The following is a 23,867-nucleotide window of genomic DNA, read 5'->3' as shown; positions in this document are numbered from 1 at the left end:
CACACTTCAGATCTCACTGGCGGGGCTACGGGCCTGTGTGGCAACGTGAGTGGGAACACGCTGTGAGCGTGTCTCCTTAGAGAGCATCATATGGGGGTGCAGGAGCAATCCGTTTCTACCCCGACTAGCTTGTCTGACTTGACCGTGTGACTTATGGTCAGGTGAATTGATTTTCCTCTTGCACCTTTGGGGAACATCATGTGGAGTTTACCCGAGGAGACAACGCTGGTGCACGATTCTCTCTTCACACTCTTCTGTTTTGATTTGCCCTTACTCCACTCAACGGTATGAGCTGCCTCGTGGAGATGGAGAAAACAGAATCGGTCATCTCCAATTTAAACCAGAGTCTCCTAGTCTTCTTCTGTGGTGTGGATGTGTACGCTTGTGCACTGTTGAGTATCTGCTTACAATATTCCTACTGGTAGCACAACCTTATATCACCTTGATGTAACCAAACTGCTTGATCACACTGTCGGTAAACAGCATTATATCTTGCTGAGAGATTGCTGAGGTGCCCTAAGGAAACTGTTCTGTAAAACCCAAGGTGATGTTATGCAAGACTGTGTGTGTGCGTGTCATAACTATGGAGATAAATGGAGAAATCATTGCTCTCCTCATAGTTCTCCTCTACTTTATTGTGTTTTATGTTTGTTTGCTTCCTCATTCTCCTTCTGTCTTTCCTCTACCTTTTTCACAGTGCCATGCCCCCATTGACAAACATCTGCTTCCCACAAAGAGGTCACTCAGCCTCCTGAACGCCCCCTCTCCTGCCCCAGAGGATGCTGGGAATGTGTCGTGGGCGCAGGAAGTTCCTGGCTGCCTCCCTCGCTCTGCTCTTTGTCCCAGCCCTCACCTGGTTCTACCTGTCTGCTGCCAACCTCACAGGTAGGGGCTCTGGACCGTGCAGATGCTGCCAGGCCTGTAGAAATAGGGTGTACCCTGCTTTCGTGATGTTTACCATACCTTGTTTGTTGTATCTGGGTTTTTTTACTCTGGCTTAATAAATTAATTAAGTTCTGTCTGAAGCCTCTGATGGCATGATGTTTGACAGTGTGTATGAAATTTTAACCCCCATTAATTCCTTAGATAGTTGAGTGATCTTTTTCCCTTTTCTTTCTAAAGAATATTTCTCTCTCTCTCAGATGTGCTCTCATTAGCACTATCCGGGCACCTTGACCTTTCTCATTTCTTACATTATTAGCTAAGTTGGAAGAAAGCCGCATTTGCATAACGAAGACTTTGACATAATTCTGCTTCTGAGTGACCCAGAAAAAGCCCATTACACTCAACAATGACTCAGCAGTCAGACACAAAAGGAAGTTCACGCTGAAGAATTAATGCATATTGGACATGTCAAGTCTGGTCTGTAAATACCCATCCTGCCTTGCAGTTGCCACATTCTTACAATCTGACGGCTTTTCTATAAGCTACTCACCTATGACTGGTAAAAGCACACATACAGACACCCCTGAATGGGCTTTTGTGTAATACAGGCCAAACTTGCTAAATGCTTAGCACTACCTTTGTCGTCAGTTTGTAAAGTGTAAAATTTTTGTTTGTGAGGAAAAGGGGAAAAAAGGTCCTGCAGTGACTTGATAATCACTTGGCCTTCAGTAACCCTGGAAAAATGAAAAGGTCACAGTAATATCTACAGTAATACCTGAAGCAGCAGCTGAGGTGAAAAAAAAACATTACTCACACAGTGGTTTAAAAATCCATCATAAGACAAGACCTTTCTCAGCCTCTGGATTGAAACACTTCCAGAGATGGTCCTGTAGATACACCCCTACACCTCAGAATCTAACACTAGCCACTGTTAAAGACATTTATTGGAAAACACATCTTGAATAGTGTACATCAATTAATCTGGCTAATAAATGTGCGCACCAGGTTTACTGCTTGATTCGTTTCAGCATATTATCATCATGTCTTCATATTTATAATAAAAGGAATTGAATGTGTTGTCCTATCTTAGATAAACTATATTAAAAGGTTTCACTGGACCACGTGAGTTCATGGATATATCCGAATTAACGATTATAAAGGGAGGGAGAATGCAAATATGGGATCTACATTTGTTTGATAAAATAGATATTAACTAAGTGATCTAGCGCATGGCCTTGGCTTGCAATAGACAACTACCTCAGGTAATTAAAAACGTCCTACTGTAATCCCAGCAATAGCATTGCTATACAGCTATATACCAATGAAATAACAACAACAACAACAACAAAAAACTAAGTGGGAATGTGGTTTACCCAGAGCACATGGACAACTTGCAGTCATCAAATAAAGGGCAGTTTATACCCTTCAAGCCATCAGAATTTCAACAACGTTGGCATCCAGTAAGGAATCAAACAAGTGGAATTTGACCACTGACCACACATGCCAGCAAAACATGTCCAGATAAAAAAAATCACACTCTTGATTATCTGTCATGAGCTGCGAGTGTGAAAGGAATACGTCTCCATTCTCAGGGCAAAAGGGCTGACCTTTGTTGACGCAACAGTTAAAGTTAAAAATAGTTTCTTACACTGCACAAGACTAGTGCACACTCACCTCGGCCTGCAGTGAGAAATGTCAAGAAAAACACAAAGAAAAATGCACTAATCTGTTTAGAGAAAATAGGCTTTCTGCAAGCTTAGCAACACGTATCAAAGTATATATAGTTGACTTTGAGTTCTACATGGAAAGGTCACTACAAAACAACACAGAATTGGTTTATATCACATCAGAAGTGCACGCTGGGATTTTGGAAGAAACTGGTGGCACTTTCTATAAAGCTATAAGAAATGATTAGAGACGTATTACCTCTTAAAATTAATAGAATTAGTTCATTAAAATGTAAATTAAACTGGTTAATTTAAATTAATACTAAAGTAATTAATCTAAATTGAAATGAATTTAATTAAAATTTAATTAGACGAAACATGTTTTGCTGTGTTCTACATGCTTTCTAACTACTGTTACTGGCATAACTTCATGCTACAACAGAATTAAGAGTTGATCAGAGCTAAGAAAGAAACATATTGCATGATATGTCTGTATATGTCCCAATAAAATATTCCCTATTTTTTGTAAATGGTGTTTTGAAATTACAGAGTGATTAAATATCTTAACTTACTGACTGATGAGATTTGCCATGAGATTTGTGAGGCCTCTAATAAATCTCTGATTACAAACTTCTACCACACCATTCATTTGCGGGTTATTTACAGACAGGGATTTTTTTGTTTTGTTTACTGCTTATCATTGTTTTACAATACTCATAGGCTATTTGACCTCATCGTTGTGATGGCATGAGAATTGAAATTTATTTTTTTAAGTGAACAAAACATATTTAATTGAAGACTTTAAAATCTGAGCCTCAAATCTGATCCTCAAATCTGAGCATCAGTCTCTGCAAAGAGTGTTCAGCTCTTACAAAAAAAAAAAAACTATGAAACAGAAGTCCTCAAAGTTGACTCAAAAACTACGAAACAGAAGTCCTCCCTCACTTGTAGTTTGTCTTATCGCAGCACAGGACAAGGCAGGACAGCGGCTTGGTCCTTTCTTTGTGCTTTACACATCATTTATTTATGAGTTTACTGCTACGGTAACCCGGTGTCCAGGCAGTGTATCCTCTCCTAACATGCCCAGAATGCAAAACTATATTTCCTGCCCTTTCCCGAGACATTTCAATTTTGGCTTGGAGCCAGAATGAAATTGCCCTGCCCTTCCATTGAAGAGCTTTGGCTGGATGTTGAAATAATATTGAAATAACAGCAGGGTAATGCCATGCCAAGGTCATGGCTCCTCCCCACCCCCCTTCCCCCCCCCCCCCCCCTCTTCACCCCACCCCCTGCTCTTCAGACTCTCAGGGTAAATATATTAGAACGCAAATCACTGCTCATACTACCATGTTTGCTCTCGTCTTTGTGACCGCAGTTCAAAAAACCTAAAATGCATTTACTGCAAATGACTTGTTGGCCATTTCCAGTCTTTATCAAATGCAGCTTATGAAGTGCTTTATGTGGTTAAGATTAGTTTCAAAGTCACTTTTCCCACAATGGATAACCCCAGTGGACTACTATAATTGTTTAAATGATAATGAAAGCTGTGTACTAAATGTATCACTATAGGCACTTAGCTTCACATGAGTCAGCTAAAGGTATGCAATGTCAGGTGCCTGTAAATCCCTGAATCAAAAAGAATTAGTGTGTTATTGCACACACACACACACACACACACACACACACACACAGACACACACACACACATTGATTAAAGATTAATATTTTGCATGCTACGCCATAGGCGTGGGCTTTTATCTTCTTTTAGAAACCATATGGTTCTGGTCCTTCAGATAAAACACTTTAATTTTTATATGCAAATACAAAGGGTTTCATGGATAACAATGTCTAGGTAAGAAACTTTCAAAGATTATTTAAATTCAGTAGAAAATTACTTAGCAAAACCATGTCCATTCTTCTGATAACTAGGAATGAAACATATCTAATATTGTATCATTGTATAGCTTACCGAGTCAGGATGTAGGTTCAGACGAGAGCACACTTCTCGGCACTGAGACACAAGCTAGACACTCACTCCCTCAGCAAATTGATTAGAGCATCTAAAAGAGACAAAGGACACAGTAGCAAGGATCATTTAGCCAAAGCGATGTTCCAAAGCAATTTACAGCCCTGTCTGTTTCCCCTGGGTCATCACACGACCCCAGTTAGAATTCCCTCTCTCTCTTTGTGATGTAAAATTAATTGTGCGCATCAAAAACAAACCAACAGTAATCTGTTTTTAATTGAAAGTGAGTGTCCGAGGTTGCATGGGCCAGAGCTGTTCAGAATGGATCATCCACTTTGTTGACTAAAGAGGTTGTGGGTGTTATGAGAACTACTCTAAAACCTTAACTGCCTTCATTATGGACTCAGCCACAAAAGAAGGAGAGACAAAAGTCGATTATATATCACTAAAGTCTTATCAGAGCTCACTTACCCAATGAGGCGACCTGTGGTTCACAGCATCTGCCATGCGTCATTTACTGTTATCTTCCATGTATCTTTATGCTCCTTGTATCCTCTTAATGGGGTTACCCTGCCCAAAAGATCTCTGGTGTCAAATTTGGAAATGAATCTAATTTTGTCTTACATTTTCATCACAAAGATGCCTCCTGAGATCCAGTCTGCCTGCTTACATACGGCATTCATTAGGGTTTTCTGGTAGGAAAACAACACAAATGGAGTTTCTTAAGGCAACCACCAGCTTAAAGAATGGTGGATTAGGAGTTTATTGAAAATATCTTTAGTGTAATAAATGGCTTTAGGCCTGGTATCCATATTACTCATTTTCTTTTCTGTAGTTTCTCTTCCCTACCTGCGGAAGGCTTCACAGGGGGCTTAGTGCTGAGATGAGTGATGGTGCCATACAGTAAAGCTATCTGTCCCCTGACCATGATCAATACATGTAATAACAGCTCACACACCCATTTACTTTCTTGCTGTATGAATGGACTGGGTGTGTTTGTCTGTATGTGTGTGTGTGTTTGTGTGTGTGTGTGTGTGTGCATGTGTGTGCTTTAGTGTATAACTGGAAGAGAATAACATGTGTCCTCTGGCCTTATTTGATGATGTGGTGCTCCTTGGTTTCTCTATTCAGTTGTGCATTACAGTGTTGTTGATTTATTGCTCAACTTGCAAAACAACCTTTTCTTTTTTGATAAATGTCAACATATGCAAACTACCATCTATTTTTTTTTCTGGCTATCCACGTCCTCAGTGAAGCCGTTGCCTCTTTCTCCACTGGAGCCTCAGTCCTCCACGCCGATAGGTGGCGCCGGTGAGCGCCAGGCTCTGGAGCTGCGGGTTCGAGAGGTGGAAGAAGAGAACCGCGCCCTCAGGAGAGAACTGAGCCAGCCGCCCAGGAACCCCACCAACAGCAACCCTGACAGCGGCGGTCGCAATGGCAATCAATCACACGCCCATGTTGGCGGAGAAGGGTCGAGGCGCGTGGACGCGCAGCGTGGCATTGCCGCGGGCAACGGCTCTGACTGTGCTTCTCTGCCGGTCGTGGACAAGTGTGAGGTGATTCTCACTTAGCACCTTCGTAACTAAATTAGTAAGGTGTCATTTTCTGGAAATTACAGGCTTGCTTTCATGTGGTCTGAGACAGTGACCTTCTCAACTTTGGGTTGGTTTTGGGGAAAGTGTCTTGCAAGCCATTAGTGCTGTAGTATTTCAACTAGGAGCACATATCTCATATTTGAGTAAAGAAAACTCACCATGCAGTGTATGGTACAAAAAAAGTATAAAAATCTAATTTGTAGTTAGCCATTAATTAATTTGAATTCAGTATTGCTTTAACTATGGAGGCAGTTTTGAGATGAAATGTCATGTTGTGTTAACTGTGCACTAATGAGAGTAATGAGACCATAATGTATTCAGTATTCATAATGAGGACATAATGTATTCACACGAGCTTTCAGGCAGAGTCAGTAGTGAGATTCATATCTGGATATCGGAGTGAGATTTAAACAGAAAATAAACAGTGCTCCCTTAGTGCAGCTCTGCACACCCAAATTGGTGCTTAGCGTTCAGAAATGTAAAATAGTGCTTAGAGGAACTATTTTGTCTCCTGATGGCATGTATTCACTTCTCTCTTTCTCCGTCTCTCTCAATCTCACTTTTTCTCTGTTCAGACAATTCATATGGCCATAGTCTGCGCAGGGTACAACGCCAGCAGAGATGTGGTGACGTTGGTGAAGTCGGTCTTGTTCCACAGGTAAGGTCCTCCTCATTCTCGGCTAGAAACTCTGAGTAGATGTTCCTCTATTGGGCCATTTGGGGACCAGTACGCTCTGGCGTATTTTTAACCTCGACTGCAATAGTGTGAAACCAAAATCAAAACAAAACTGCATTGTCATCAGGTATGCGCGACTTCATTGTAACTTCGGATTTTACTGTCCGATCAGCAAATTTCCTGTCTCTCTCTTACACACACAGACAGAGACACACATACTCTCTCTCCCTGTCTGTCTGTCTGTTCTGGCCGCACTGTTGTCCTTTCCTTACAAATCTGAATATGCTTCTCTCACGACTGTGGACTGTTGCCTGGCAACGTAACCTTCATGAACTTCAGCTCTCATCCAATTTCTCCTCCTCTTCTCCCAAACAAAGTCCCACAGTGTAGAGAAATAGAGAGTGGGAAAGAGCAAGACCAAGAGAGAGAGAAAGAGAGAGAGAGAGAGAGAGAGAGAGAGAGAGAGAGAGAGAGAGAGAGAGAGAGAGAGAGAGAGAGAGAGAGAGAGATGAAGGTTGTGAGAAGAAAGCGGACAAATAGTTCTTCTGGCTTGCTCTGCAAATTGATTGTTTGGCATTAGAGAATGAAGTCTCAGTCCGAGACCGTTGCCCACTGTCATCTCAAGCGCCGTTCCTGGGCGCCAAGGTTGCATAATGCGGTACGGCAGACGCCAAGTGTACTAGAGATTTATGATGCATCTGGAAATGATGATTTCAGATAAACTCCTCAGTCTGAACCTGAAACCTGTTGGGGCCAGACACTCTCCACTCTTCTTTTCGAATTTCCTCCAAAACCTTGAGCATTTTTTTCCTGCTGCCATTCAGCGCCAGCAGGTATGCAGTTTTAAACCTGTAAAAGTCCTGCACTCCTGCGGATGTTTGCACCTCATGAATATACTGTAACTATTCTATAACAAAAGGCGCTGGATGGGACCGTTCATGAGTGTTCATGAGTTCATGAGTGTCATCTCAACCCCTCCTGCACGCTCAGTACAGGCTAAGTATGTCTGTCCAAGATGAATCTTTCATTAACAGATCATTTAACATCACAGCTATATTATGTACACTGTGTACACTGTTCAATGAGGTAGAGAGAGCCCTATCAGAAATATTTTTAAAAAATCACAGTTTTCATATTTTTGTAAGCCACGTGCTAACTCACATTTCAGCAACCTTTGAACTTGAACCTAGCAGCAGCGCACCTTTGCATTACCTCCAACATGATATATTTTTCTCTTTTCAAAAGAACATTGGAAGACAGTGCTGGACTGACGGGGGCTTTGACATGACATACCATAAAATTTAATTATCCTCCAGTGTTTCATTCAGATTAATGGGGCTGTTTCCTCTGTATCACAATAATGCACTGACAGCAAGTTGAAGGTATAACCGTGGCGTGTATGTATCCCATGGAAACAATACACATTCTAAAAATAGTTCAAACATAATGCCGTTTCGCTTGCATAAGGTTTTTTTTTATTTTTTTGGTAGAGCTTAAAAAGTAATTGCAGCTTTCCGTTTGTCAGCTCATTAATTTGTCTATATTGGATCCCGCTGGACCGTCGTAATGGATATGTGGTTTCTTACCAAGCGTGTCTGAACTTATCCTAATTTCTGGAGCTAGCTTTAGCCTTTGCTAATTTCGGGCCATGTTACCAAACGGAGCTCTGGGGGCCACACAGCGAGACGTGCGGCCAGCCGGGCCGCTGCTGCCGTCTCCCGGGCGGGGCGCTTTGTGTTGTGGGCCGGTTGGCGTGACCCACGGTGAAAGCTTCCCTCTGGTGAGGTTGAGCACCTCCTCCCGTGTCCCGCAGCACGGAGACAGCGGGAGTCCTGCTCTTCAGCCCGGAGCTACCAGATAATGACAGCAGCAGGACTCTGCTCCCTGACTCGCAGCCTGCCAAATCAGCGGCCAACTTACAGTCCACGCTCTAGGCTCAGTGTGTGTCCTCCATCCTGAAAATGTGCTTTTGTTATGTAACCATGTGTTCCCTCTGTGAGTTAGGGTCAGTGCCCGGCATTGCAACTGCTGCTGAATAGCACATATGCAAGCAGTTCCAGTGGCAATTATGATGCTAAACCTTGTGGCGAAACCGACACGCCATTATATGTTTCGCTGTTTGTTTTACTGGGGTGTACTGCTAAACAAGCGTGGCTTATATTTCTATAGCTGTTGCGTGAAAGGGGGTTATGTTTGCCTTCATAGCTTGTGTTCCTTTCACAGATCCCATCAAATGTCGGAACTTGATTCTCATGGCCTTGTGAATACTGGGCACCTTCGCAGTACTGTGACAGTCGTGATAGTCTGTCTTGCTCTCCCGTGCCACTTCAATTCAGCCTGACAGTTGAGGGGCGTTTTTGCCCTCTCCTTGTTTAAAAAAGAAAGCAGCTCTGGCACAGATGACAGATATGTGCATTTCATATACTTTGGCCTTTTACCAGTTACCTAGAAGGCACCAGGGTGTCTCAGTCAGATGTCCCACACTGCAGAAAGTCCAAGAGATTTCAAACACGGACCAACCTTTGTCTGTTTCTATGACTTATCTAAATAAATAAATACTCTTTGCTCTCACAGAACAAGGCCACACCCTGACTGAGTGAAACCTTCCACTTTTTATTGTTTCAAATGCTCAATAGCATAGTTTAAAGTATAATAATAAAAGTTGTAGTTCAATGTATATAGCCTGTATTGGACAGTTATGAAAGTGTTTTAGCAGAGTCTCACCATGTCCGGTACATCTACTGATAACGAAAAGCCTAACATGGCAACACTGAATGAAATGGAAAAAAAAAAAACCACTTGAATCTCAAGTACGGTCTTAATCAGGCAGTGGTAAGAAGCTACGGCTAAGAATGCTGCTACTTATCACACTAAGCAAAAGGGTTCTTAACCCACGCTGCCACTCACTCTCCTCTACTTGGTTGAGGTTTTAAAGGAGAATGGGCTTTAGAGTGTTTACTTTAGTTAAGAAGCAGCACACACTCCTCCTTCTGCTCAGAGTGCCTTGAGTGTTCCTTCTGTGTGACAGGCGGAACCCTCTCCACTTCCACTTCATCACGGACTCCATCGCCCAGCAGATCCTGGCCTCTCTCTTCCACACCTGGATGGTGCCGGCGGTCCGCGTGGACTTCTATGATGCAGACGAATTGAAAGTAAGTTATGATTCAGATTCTAGGTAAGCTCACAGCGCCAGAGCAGTGGTTCAAATTCACACTGTGCTGTTTCTGGTGTTTGCTTCCTGCACTTTGTATTTGAGAAGGGAATTTGTTGATAGTTCAGAAAGCAAAAGTCCTGCCCAGGACTAAGTTGTAAACAGTCTGGATTTGCTAAATAGCTTAAGCCACAAAGGAAAATAATTTAGTGCATTGAACCGGGTGATAAATAATCATGACATGACCTTTTGAACTCCTGGAATCTGGTTAGAACTAAATAACTAATGCAGGTCATGTTGAACACATAATTTCTACATAATTTGCTGTATATTTTTAACTCTTATTTCTTTTTTTTTAAAGTCTGAGGTTTCATGGATCCCCAACAAGCATTACTCTGGTATCTACGGCCTCATGAAGCTCGTTCTGACCAAGACGCTGCCCTCTGACCTGCAGAAAGTCATCGTTCTGGACACAGACATCACCTTTGCCACAGACATCGCCGAGCTGTGGGCTGTCTTTCACAAGTTCAAAGGTTTTTCATCCTTTACTTGTTATTTATTAGTATTCTGCAGTCATTATCTGCATTATTAGACGTGTCCTCTTTGAATTCATTTAAGCCTTTTCAATGGTGAAGTTTGTTTATCATCCTGGACAGCATTATTCTTTGACTATGTATAACATGTGTATACACTGAGTATTTGATTACTTTTAGGAAAGTATAGGGAGTATAGTGATTGCTTTCTGCAGTCAACCCTCCTGACAGTCCTTCAGACTAGCTCTGAGGTTAGCAAGTGCATGTAAATCTGTGCACAGCATGAGGGAGCTACAAACTCTGCTATTCCATAAAATCACTTCTTCTGTGATATAGCAAAGACTGGCACGGCTAAGATGACTATAGAGATCTGTGTGGGGCTAATATTTCAGAGCAATGTAGATATCTGCAGTGGATCAGTCTTTATTAAGGGGTCATTCCTTTGGGCACCATCCCACCTGCTCTTTTATTCATAGACAGAACAGCGAGCTCTCCTGCGTGTGTTTCTCCGGAGGAGCCATTATTGCAATCACTGGGGTTCCTCAGGGGCTCATTGTAGGATCTGTGCATTTTTTCCACATTGCAGCCCAATAATATCCCTAATGAAACTGAAACCATACCATTATATGAACGCTGTGTAGGTTCAGTGAGCAGCTGCATGTCTCCATTTGAAATCATCCAGAGCGCCTAAGCTGCAGGCACTAAAAAGTGGCCCTTGATTGAAGTACACTAAAGCATATCTCACTGCACATCACTCGCCAAGAACACATGTGCAACACCGGATTGCTCTTTATTTATCCACATCTGTTAGACAGTGAGCAATATTCTGTTCTACAGCCTTAATGCACCTTTCAGGCCAGGGATGGACAGTGTGTCCCTGAATAAAAGAACTCAATATATGTGGCTGGTTTCCTCACAGGTAACAGTAAGAGAAAAGCCTTACATTCCACTGTCACGGTGAGGCGGCCCCCTACCGGCCGCCTCCGTCCACAGCAGCTGTTGTTGTTGTTGTTTGGTGACGTCATGTGCGTCCCTCAGGTGGGTGGAGCCCGTGATCCGTCTCACCTGAGGGTCGTTTGTTTGCCTATATATGTCTTGTCTTTGTACCAGTTGACTGCTGGTCATTATATCCTTAATTCGGACTATTGCACGGGTTTTTGGTTTGCGCACTTCTTCATTAAACTATCCTTTTTCCCTGAGACTTGGCGTGATCGCTTCCTTTTTGTTCGCACTCCCTGCCCGTCACATCCACACCTGAATCAATGTGTCAGTATATAATTTGAATACAAAAAAAAAAACAAATACCCTCCTCTCCCTAAAATTCAGTGTGGGTGAAAATGAGAGAAGTGTAGCAAAGTATGTGTGTAAATGTGAAACTATGCATCCATCCATCCATCCATTATCTGAACCGCTTAATCCCGCCAGTCGGGGTCACGGGGGGGCTGGAGCCAATCCCAGCATCTCCGGGCGAAGGCAGGGTACACCATGGGCAGGTCGCATGGCCAACACACACGCACGCATTCACACCTACGGGCAATTTAGAGTGATCAATCAACCTAACACGCATGTCTTTGGACTGTGGGAGGAAACCGGAGTACCCGGAGGAAACCCACGCAGGCACAGGGAGAACATGCAAACTCCACACAGAGCAGCCCAGACTGAGAATCAAACCCAGACCGCCTTGCTGTGAGGCGACAGTGCTAACCACCACACCACCGTGCCGCCCAAAACTATGCATACTTTTCAAAAATTAATTGGGATTTTTATATGTCATCTCTCTTATAACCTAGGCTGACGAGCTCTTTCATAACATTAGGAATTTTTGCAGCTTTGCTTTGTATAGTGTTCTTTTCAAATATTTGTATTGTAAGGGACCGTCTTTTTCGGCAGTCAGACTTTGTCAGAAAGCCTTTCTTACTTTACATGAAATATGTCCCCTGAAGTCTATTCATACAAACCCAACTCTTTTTGCTTCCAACTGTAACTTCTCCGGCCTTGAAATGGCTAATTAACTTTCTCTGTTGGCTTCTCTGCTTATTGATCCTCAAATCAGCGATGTATTCACTAGAGGTCTTGCCTCTCAGGCAAAAGCCAATGCAGGCAATTTAGAGATTTATAAGGGTTACAAAACAGTAAAACTTTCCACGCACCATTGACACTGCTTTACAGGAACATTAAAACCTAAGCCAGGAATGCTGAGTGCCTGTTAGGAATAGCTATTTATAGCTGCATGTAGAAAGGCGATGCTCTGTATCACATGAAAGCAATTATCATTGTTGCAGCAGGAGGAGATCTCTATCAGTCTGTGACTTTTAAGCAGATTATGTGCCATGGACACACATTAATGATCATTGACAAGGTCACCAGGGATGCCTGCTCACAGACACATGCTCACACACTCACACACATGCACATACACACACATGCTGTCCAACACACACACACACACACACACACACACACACACACACACACACACACACAGAGAGAATGTATGCAAAGATTAACAAAATCTCATTAAGAAAGTTACATCATATGGTGCTCAGACAGTCAATCCACAACCACATACAAAAATATCAGTTTAATACAAGAACCGGGGCTGCAACTTCAATATCTGAAATCAATCAGCAAGAAATATCTGTGCGTCAGCTATGATTATTTAAAGTTGCTCAGCAGACTTTCTCATCCAGTGGCAATTATAGATGCACACTTGCACGTGAGCGCTCTGATAGGATAAAAACCTAAACAAATGAAACTTAAAACCTTTTAAAATGAGAGAAACTAGTAGTATTGTGTCATCTGTACTGCATCTGTAAGCCTCTCTCTCTCTCTCTCTCTCTCTCTCTCTCTCCCTCTCTCAGGTCAGCAGGTACTGGGACTGGTGGAGAACCAGAGTGACTGGTACTTGGGGAATCTCTGGAAGAACCATCGTCCCTGGCCTGCTCTCGGCAGAGGCTTCAACACTGGTGAGTCCGTGGCTCCCTCCTCAAGTACAATGGCAAGATGATGTGTGTGTAAAATAAAAATGTTGGTATTGTTTTTAGACTGATTCAAACCTGTTTAATACTTACCTTAAGTTTCCACTTAAAGCATTCTTAAAGTTTGGTCTTTTAGCATATAATCTAATCTCCTTATTCGGTAACATCTAAGTGCCTTGTGAAAGCTGACCGTGCCCTCCTCCCCGCAATATCCTTCTCATCTGTGTAATCTCTTAGCTCTCTTAAAATCCTGGAGAGTTTTGCCAAGAATGAGCGTATTCCCCTCAACACAGACCACAAGCTTAGATGCCATTATATATCATAATGTTTTCATATCATGCCCTATTATGTCATTATGCTATCATGCCATATGGTCATTGAGGACTACATAAAGCATAGAATTAATTGGTGTACAGATTGCTCCTTTGGTTATGTTCACCTCATGGAAGCACATTTTGTGTGTTTATGTCTTTATGTTTTCTCTCTCTCTCTCTCTCTCTCTCTCTCTCTGTGTGTGTGTGTGTGTGTGTGTGTGTGTGTGTGTGTGTGTGTGTGTGTGTGTGTGTGTGTGTGTGTGTGTGTGTGTTTTACAGGTGTGATTCTTCTGTTGCTGGATCGTTTGAGGAAGCTCAGGTGGGAGCAGATGTGGAGACTGACAGCAGAGAGAGAGCTGATGAGCATGTTGTCCACATCACTAGCAGATCAGGTACACACACACACACACACACACACACACACACACATCATGAAAGCTCATGTGACCACCCTTGCACATCCATTTCATGTAATGTGTAAAGTTACAAAATTATACCATTCATAATAAACAAACAAATAAACAAATAAAGTCATTCGTGTAATTTAAAAGGCTCTATTGTCAGTCCTTATCTTCTTCTGTTGTTGTCCTGTAGTTTAGTCTGTGCTGTCTTCTTAGTGCCTTTAGATTACCAATCACCAAGCCCAACACCTGTTCTTTCTCATTGAGTATATTATTTGGTTTATTGCTGTTGTAGTCAGTTAAAAGTCGGGTCATATGGAGTCATATGGTGTTTTAGAGGTCTTTTGAGGTATGGCTGTTTTATATCAAACGAGACTAGTCCATTTCAGTAATTCTCACAGATTCCGTGTGTTGTGTGCATCTGATGTAAGGGAATGTAAGGCCTTCTGTTGTGTTTTACAGGATATCTTCAACGCTGTGATCAAACAGAACCCATTCCTGGTACACCAGCTGCCTTGCTTCTGGAATGTCCAGCTGTCCGATCACACGCGCTCCGAGAAGTGCTACAGAGACGTCTCCGACCTCAAGGTGAGGAAGGCGTAAATGGGACACTGGAAGGACTTAATGTGTGTGGAATATCTATATGTGTGCAGGTCAGAGATCAGTTTGTCTGTGTGTTTTTTGAGTACAACAATTTTAAAACATGACTATGACTTTATAAACCAAGTTCAAAATGTCCATCTTTGGTTTTAGGGATGTAATTGCAAATGTTTACTACAATCAGTGGCGGCTCGTCAGTAGGGGGCGCTGGGGCGCCACACCCATCAAATTATGAAGAGAATAAATGCTACTCAGACATATAAACTTATATAAATTATATATTACAAAAGCATTATGAAACTAGTAATACAGTGATCCCTCGCAACTTTGCGCTTCAGCTTTTGCGGATTCACTCTTTCGTGGGTTTTTATAAGATATTAATGGGAAAAATAATTCACAGATCTTCGATTTTTCATGGGTTTTCTGTGGAATTCGTTCAGCGGAAAATATATATATTTTTATTAATTTTTACATGCAAAAATCCCAAAATGTATAAAAAATATAAAAATGTATATATAACAATAAAGGAATGTTATAAATAATAAAATAGTACGAATTACAGTAAATAGTGCATATTCTCGGAAACGAAAAACAGCATCACTTGCCTGAGACGCTACTCGCCTACATGAGATTGTAAACAACACGACTGGTCGCTGGACAAGCACACATGCACAGAACAGTGTGGGGATGGTTATTAAGTGAATGGGAAAGGTTTATGTAAAGGTGTGGGGAGGGTTTATAAAGCTTTAATATAGTGTATAAATACTTAAATAAATATACCTTTTCTACTTCGCGGATTTTCGGATATCACAAGTGGTTCTGGAACATATCTCCCGCGATAAACGAGGGATTATTGTACTGGCCGTTATTGTTATTAAAAATTATATCAGATTAATTTCTGTTACATACATGTATACCATATGCTTCCTGTGTGTGAAACGCCAGAATAATGGTGTTTATGGCTCAATCTGAAATGACATACTTAAACAGTATGCACTAGATTTCAATGCAGTACAAACTGCACAATAATTAAAGCAGTATGTTCTTTCAGTAGGCGATTGGGCAGTATGCATACAACCTCAGACATACTACATGTAGTATGACTGAGGTTGACATATGGCATCACACGATCATAATTAAGTGCTTCAGTTGAATCATGGGATAAGACAGTGTGCTGCTATCACATACTTCAAAATGGCTCCCCATTCAGTAAGCCATCTGGGTACTTTTCGCTTACTGTTTAATGCATACTATATATTCGGACATACTACCTATTATCGCATACTGCTTTACTGTACTGAATAGGAGGGAAGTAACTGCATTTTGGACAAAGCCTATGTAGGTCCTTAAACTTTTGGCAAGCACGTGATTTGAAGAAGCTCTTTAATTGGTTGCCTTAAAGTTTGCTGCCTACTTTTATCTATATCAGTATAGTTCATTATTTTACCTCTTATGTGATTGGATTATCTTTTGACAATTTAGCATTCTGACAGCTCGTTAGCTGACTAAGAGGAGTTTCATTTCAAGTTGGCACAAAATTTCAAGCAAAGTAATAAAAATTTAATTATATCCGTACAAACAAACCGCTTCACCAGGTGTTCATTTGAGGAAAAAAGGATAAAGGCGCTTAGATTGGACAGACCCAATTTCAGGGTTCGTACGGGTACTTGAAATCCATGAAAATGCTTGAGTTTTAATGTTGCGTTTTCCTGATTTAAAAAGTGCTGGAATTTTGGCTAAAGTACTTGAAATCCTTGAAATTAAGTGTATTTTGTTTCACAACAAATAGCTATGTGACTGAATGGTTTGGTTGTATTACATTACAAATATTTAAGTTACAAATACATAACAAATGTACCACCTATTGCAATTCCAGTGGGACACTTGAGAGTGTGTGAAGACTTTAAGATTGTGTGTTTTGAAAAATAAACTGCCATTAAATAAACTATATGCTAGCTTGGTAGCTAAGCTAGCAACCAGAGCAAATCCTGACCAAACTAGCATATATTTTAAGCATATACTGTTTACAGTCTCACTTGGATATGTGTGTAACATTTTTTGTGTACCTTTGTATTGATTTTTTTGTTTGTTTGCACCTCCCTCAAAACCTTTAGCACCAGCAGTGGCTGGTTGCAATGATGGAAAATCTCAGTAAAATGTAGCAGTGTAGCATCTGTCAGTACTGATCACATAGCATGCCAAATCCCAAAATGAGCATTGGAACTTTGCATTGCAGGTGCTATTTACTCTAATTGTAATAACAACGTAATGCTATCTACACAAGTGTACCATTTGACTACTTACATCAAGTGTGCATAGAAACATCACACTGTGTATTCTAAATGTAAGCAGAATACTATGTAGACTTTGTGCAAATAATGCCTGATACTGTTTACAATGTTGCAATGTAAAAAAAAAAAAAAAACATTTGCAGTTCTTATACTAAATTCACATCATGCATTTCATCATGCATTTAATCATGCATCATGTTGCTTTATTGAACTGACCTGGCCATAACCTATATTCATATAAACCTATAAAACTGCTTTGCCATGATAAGTGCTTAGAGTAGCATTCTTACCAACAGCCCACTCCAGTGCCTGATTACTGTTCTTGTCCGATTAGTACTATATTATTTCTGACTTATATGGCTGTGCTTTCTAAAAATGTTTTTTTCTGATCTATGGTAGGCTACATTTCAGTTGTGTAATGCAGTTTAACCAAGGTAAAGCTTTGAATTGCTCCTAACCAATTGCAGCACATTAATCTTTTGGTCTGAAGGTGTAATGAAAGGTGTTTTATTGAAGAAAGTATTCCGCTTGAATGACAGACTGGACCACAGAGGAATCAGTAACTATAATAAGTAGCTATTTTAGTAAGTAAATAAATAAACATGAAATAATGAAAATAGCAATACATATAAAAAAGAACGATTTCAAATAAATTCTGCCATCATAAAATTGTCCTGCTCTTGTTGAGTAAATGAGACAATGTTTAATGTGTTTCAAAAGCTTAGCCACTTGCACCTGCTGGTCAGGACATCTCCTTGTCGACAGTCAGGGCTGTGTCCTTCAAGAGGGCTTCTGAATTCTGAAATTGTACACATACAACTACCCATATGACCTTGCGATGAGACATGACGTTTCACTGTAAATTAATGCACGGGGACGGATTTCACAGTAGCCAGCTCCAGTTTCATCAGACCACTCCTGCATGATATGCTCGGGAGTATTATGGCCAAATTTCATGTGTACGGTTAAGATTTCATTGGTGTATTATTGGCATGTGATGTCAGTGGATTTAGGGTAAATAGGCGATCTGTGTGGTTAATGCTATTTTCACTTAGCATAAATAAACACAATTTTTTTCCCCACAGGGCTTTGCTTGTGGTTTTGTATGGAGCATTATATGGATGATTCAGTTGCCATAGAGCCTTTAGACGAATCTCACCAATATACCATGCTGATGACGTACTGACTAATTAATTATTATCATATGAAGTGTGATGTGTCTCATGACACAGGTGATCCACTGGAACTCTCCTAAGAAGCTGCGGGTGAAGAACAAACACGTAGAATTCTTCAGAAACCTTTACCTGACCTTCCTGGAGTACGACGGCAACCTGTTGAGGAGGGAGCTGTTTGGCTGCCCCAGTGAGACCGACCACAACAGTGAGAATGTAGGTACACCACCTTGAGTTGTATTTGTATTGATAGAATTTCATGAAAGTGGACTAGATGATTAGGAAGTAGATACAACTTTGCAGTGCATGTGAACAGCGTGGTTACCTGCTCCCACAATAGGCATGTAGGTATTAGTTGCAGCCGTCTCCAGAGTCTCCAGAGTCTCCAGAGCGTGGTGCTGTAATGCTCTCCTTCATGCTGTCTCTCTAACGTGTGTCTGATGGTGCGTCAGCTCCAGAAGACTCTGCTGGAGCTCGATGAGGACGACCCGTGTTATGAGTTCCGGCGGGAGCGATTCACCGTTCACCGCACACACCTCTACTTCCTGCATTACGAGTACCAGCCCAGCGCAGACCAGACTGACGTCACGCTGGTGGCCCAGCTCTCTATGGACAGGTATGGAGGAACTCAAGACCCCCCCCCCCCATTCATTATATGTTTATGTTGCTTAAAATTTCAGGAAGGTATCAGAAAAATTGTAATGACTCGCATAAGGTGAATAAAATTAAGTGTCCTGGTGAAAATAATAATTATATTGGAAAATGTGTGTTTCGTGGGCAGAGTCATGAAGATACTTTGAAATCTTTAACTCATGTTGAGAGGCAATAAAGATTTCTTCTTTCTTTACTAATATTTCTTCCATTTAATTTGACTGGTTATCAAATAGGATCAGTGTTTCAGTATTAAATCAGGTATTCCTAATGTTAAGATGGCACGGGATGACTTTTATCAAGGCCTTGGAACTAGCAGCTCATTTTTCAGTTCAGAGATGCATTTCACAGAGCTTTAAAATTACATTAAACTACTACAATATATCACATAAAATCTGTCTTATCTTGATGATAAAAGACTAATCGTCAGAATTGATTAGTTACAGTTAAAGGAGTGCAATAGAAGTCCACAGTGATCTAACTAGTGGACATACTACTGAGATCTGCACTTTTAGTGAACTCCTTATAAAAAACTGCAGCAGATTCTCTGAGCTCTGCAAGACAGTGTCTTGCTAATGGAGGTACAATGGCATCATTGGCTTGGTAACATCAATAAAGTTCAGCCTATGAAGGTTTTACTGATTTTCTTTTGCAAGACGTGTTTGATAAATGAACGCTTTCATTGACTTCTCCCAAGCTTTTAGTGGCATGCTAAAGTCCTATGCTGCTAAGAAGCACCATCTAAGAGTTATTTGTCCATTTATTTCAGGAAAACCTGCATTTCTAACAGCTCAATTTGATAATGCAGATTAAGGTTTGTTGGCTAATACAATTTTAATGTTTGTGTGGTGCAGACTGCAGATGCTGGAGGCCATCTGTAAACACTGGGAGGGCCCCATCAGTCTGGCTCTCTACCTGTCGGACGCAGAAGCCCAGCAGTTCCTGCGCTACGCTCAGGGTTCTGAGGTGCTCATGAGCAGAAGCAACGTGGGATACCACATCGTCTACAAGGAGGGCCAGTTTTACCCCGTCAACCTGCTGCGTAACGTCGCCATGAGGCAGGTCAACACACCCTACATGTTCCTGTCTGACATCGACTTCCTGCCCATGTATGGACTCTACGAGTACCTCAGGTAAGGTCGGCTCCTACAGGATTGGAAAGGGACACAGTAAAACCTCTAAACTGTGGTGATGTCTAAGAGTTCTGAAGCTTCAGAAGTTTTCCAAGTAGAATTTCCAGAAGCTCTGGAGAATGCTGATGCCGTTGTATAGAACAGACTATGGGCACCAGCTGGTATTGAGTACCTGAACCGTACGATGATGATCCTGCAGGAAGTCGGTGGTCCAATTGGACATGAGTAACACTAAGAAGGCTCTGGTGGTGCCTGCATTTGAGACACTGCGTTACCGGCTGTCCTACCCCAAATCCAAGGCTGAACTTCTGTCCCAGCTGGACATGGGCACCCTCTTCACCTTCAGGTAAACGTTTTATAAACTACTGCTCCTGAAGCTCACCTGCTAGATAGTTTTTGTCCGTATTTTGCCCTTAAAAGTAACATACTAGTCACTGGCTCCCAGTGTCTGTGAGAGAAGGCACTCGGGGGCTGTTATATTTTCTAAGGTATAGCTGCTTTAACCCCAGACATGGTGTTTGGATGTTTCAGCTCAAAAAAGGTCTCCATTAGAACCCTAGGATATACAGCCTTTGAGGTTGCAATGGTGTTAATTGTACAGTAGGGATCAGAGATGGTCCCTAACTGCATGGAAACATCAGTAACTTTAATTACCTCATTAAATTACATCAATTACCTCATCGGAACAGTAGTTCCTCCCAGTCATTTTGCAGGTAGATAACTTGATAAGGCAAATATAACCCTCCAAGCAAATCACCTTAACTCTGCGGCCTGTGACAGAAGGGACCAGTACGGTTCATTTGTGGAGTCTTATCCAGTATACTATGCTGTTGAACTTGCAATTGATAACACCTTTTCGTCACAAGGATTAACGTGATTAAAATAATTTCAAATTATGCCATTTAAGTCTCCAAACCAGATTATTTGCTCCATCAATTGTTTAGCTTCTTTAAATCTATATCAGGGCGGTCAGTTGGTCATTTGCAGACTGCTCAACATATGTTTCTCTTTGCACAATGTTGAGACTCCCAAGTCAGTTTTTTGAACTTAGAATAACACTGATGCATGGCAAATTCAGTGGCAGCCTACAGTGTGGTATCTAGGGCAAGCCCTGGTAAACTGAATGAAGGAACATGCTCACAGCTTTCCTTCATATGAGACCAGTTTGATTTATGATCTGTGGTTTCACAGGAAAGTGAGTGGACACACTCATTTAAATTGTAGCCCCAGCTAAGTGGATTTTACACATTTCTATGTATTTGCATTTAAAATGTGCTATGTTTTAGAATGATAAACGTAGATTTAATTATGTCCTTGATTAATGATTTATTAAGTTCTCTACTATTTTGTACATTGTAGTATTTGTTAATTAATACCTCAGGTACCATGTGTGGACAAAAGGCCACGCCCCAACTAACTTTGCGAAATGGCGGACGGCCACGACGCCGTACAGAGTGCAGTGGGAGGCCGACTTTGAGCCCTACGTCATGGTACGGAGGGACAGTCCCGAGTACGACCGCAGGTTTGTGGGATTCGGATGGAACAAGGTGGCCCACATTATGGAGCTGGACGCACAGGTAATGCATCTAATCTGAAGTGTCTGCTCCCTCAAACTCGACAAAAATGCAGCTGAAATTATTATTATGAAAACATTTAAAAAACATAAATAAAGAATTTAATGTTGATATGGGGCATTAATGCGCATAATGTACATAATGAGTCAATAAGAGCACAGTGCATTGATCTTGCTAAGCTTACATACATAAGAAAATGCAGCAATAAGACCATGCAGCACATTAGTCCTCCATCAATCAATAATCAATACACCTTTTTCCTCTTTATGCATCTACATGCAAAGTTCGTATGATACTAAACAAAGCTTTTTTTTCAACATTTTTATAACCTGGGAAGATTCTGTCTTAATTAAATTATACACTTACAGATCTTGCTAACTGGTAATTTATGAGAACATTTGTAAATTTGATTAAAGAAAATGATTTATTGGAGTCATTAACATGGATCAAAAAGTGATGGATTTGAAAATATCTAGTCTGTTTCATACATTTCTTAGTTTGGTTCATTTTGTTCACATGAATTATTCCCCTCCTGTTTCTACAGCGTCCTTTACCTCAGCCAGAATTGAATTTTATTACTTTCCACTAAGAAGATGCAACTGCATCAAGTCCTTGCAATATCTTTTTTTTATTTTCATGGGATCATGAAATGAGATATACCTGCAAAACACGAATTAAGCTCAGACTGCATCTCTTTTGTGTTCTTAGTAATGTCTCTCCAGTCCACTTCAGATTTTATCGATGAATAAAAATACTTTTTTTTTTCTAACATGATAAATCCACTTGTTCTCTTTGCAGGAATACGAGTTCGTGGTTCTGCCCAACGCCTTTATGATCCACATGCCCCACGCACCCAGCTTCGACATCACCAAGTTCCGCTCCAACGAACAGTACCCGCGTTTGTCTCAAGACGCTCAAAGAGGAGTTTCAACAGAACATGTCCCGTCGATATGGTTTCGCTGCTCTCAAATACATGACCGTGGAGAATAATAGCTAACAGAATCGTCGATGCCCCCCCCCATTTCCCCGGCTAAACCGCCACAGACAAGAAGGACATCGCTACTTCTGAGATGCATTAAAATTGCGTTCACCAGAAAGACACACTTATGGTGGTGGACTCAGCAAAGCTTTTAAACTAGAGCGGCTGGCACGCTCCTGATGAAAGAGACAAGTTGTTTTACGCACGAACCTCTCTCCAGATCATCACACAGATGAATCACCTGCTAACAGGCAGCGCTTATTCCAGTACCCTATGTCAGATTGGAAATTTAAGCTTTCAAAATGAATAATTTTCCTTGTAGCCAATGTACTTTTTTTTTGTCTCAGCACGAGTTACTTATGGAAAAACAACATCAAAAAGACTTTGGTATGGTTTTATTACTTTTAGAGAGTCATCTTTTAGCTTGTTTGGAAAGATTTAAGTACATTGTTGTTTTCAATATCTCCTTAATTTGAGAATTAATTGGTTGCCTTGAGGAGTCTGAAAAAAATTATTAGTTATTGGACAACAAATAATTACACTCATTGCTGGGTCTAAACTGAACGCAAACAGGTCAAAAGGCAACAAAAATGACCTCATCTTCAAAATGATCTTCCAATCTTTCAACTTAAAACAAAAATGTAAAAGACAAAAGGGTAAACAGTCAGTTAAGAAAATAAGTCAGAAAATAATGAACTTGAATTGGTCTGAGGTAGATAAATGATTCAGATGCTGACGGTTAAGACAAGGTTAACAACATCAGCCACAGAACAGAGCCGGTGATTAACACAAAAAATAAAGGGGACATTCACACATCCAGTGCGTAGGAGTGTGAATTCTGACAGTGCAGATTATTCAATATATTAGAATTGTTTTCTTCTTAAAATATGCTGTACTTTGCTGTTGTATACTATGATGAAAACAACATTGTGGGGCATCTAAAGGGCTGCAAGCGGTTCCTCTGAGCCATGACAAACTCCCCGACGAACATGGTAAAATCAGTGTTTATTTTGATAATAAAAAAGTTCTCTGCAATCCATCTGCTTTGTCCTTGATCTGCAGGTCTGTGGGTCTGTGCCCTGTTTCCACACAGACTTCCGTCATTAAGACGGGAGCACTAATGGGTTTCCCTTTTCTATGACTTCATTTGTGAGTGTAAGGAGGGTTGTGATAGCTGTGCTCCTTTATAGCAGTGCTCTTGTATGTCAGAGTCATACTCCACAGCGAAATCTTTTAAAGCTCTGTGGTATTAATGGGCAACACACCATATACAACCGCCTTTAGGAATGCCCTTTTCAGCA

General features: G+C 41.1%; 1 protein-coding gene across 1 annotated transcript in view; it reads left to right on the top strand.

Moving 5' to 3' along the window:
* Positions 1-23,601, top strand: part of LOC143514067 (xylosyl- and glucuronyltransferase LARGE1-like) — a 32,487-nt gene extending 8,886 nt beyond the window's left edge. The window contains 15 exon segments of the mRNA XM_077004844.1: positions 698-885; positions 5,770-6,074; positions 6,689-6,771; positions 9,818-9,941; positions 10,302-10,473; positions 13,335-13,439; positions 14,045-14,157; positions 14,629-14,754; positions 18,290-18,445; positions 18,682-18,845; positions 19,735-20,013; positions 20,213-20,359; positions 21,395-21,590; positions 22,386-22,481; positions 22,483-23,601. Coding sequence (XP_076860959.1) covers positions 780-885; positions 5,770-6,074; positions 6,689-6,771; positions 9,818-9,941; positions 10,302-10,473; positions 13,335-13,439; positions 14,045-14,157; positions 14,629-14,754; positions 18,290-18,445; positions 18,682-18,845; positions 19,735-20,013; positions 20,213-20,359; positions 21,395-21,590; positions 22,386-22,481; positions 22,483-22,584 — 2,274 coding nt within the window. The 5' untranslated portion in view covers positions 698-779 and the 3' untranslated portion in view covers positions 22,585-23,601.
* Positions 23,602-23,867: the final 266 nt, after the last annotated feature.

This window comes from Brachyhypopomus gauderio, chromosome 5 (assembly GCF_052324685.1).
Source record: "Brachyhypopomus gauderio isolate BG-103 chromosome 5, BGAUD_0.2, whole genome shotgun sequence".
Lineage (NCBI taxonomy): Eukaryota > Metazoa > Chordata > Actinopteri > Gymnotiformes > Hypopomidae > Brachyhypopomus > Brachyhypopomus gauderio.
Note: the sequence above shows the minus strand (reverse complement) of the source record. Positions and strands in the feature narration are given on the sequence as shown.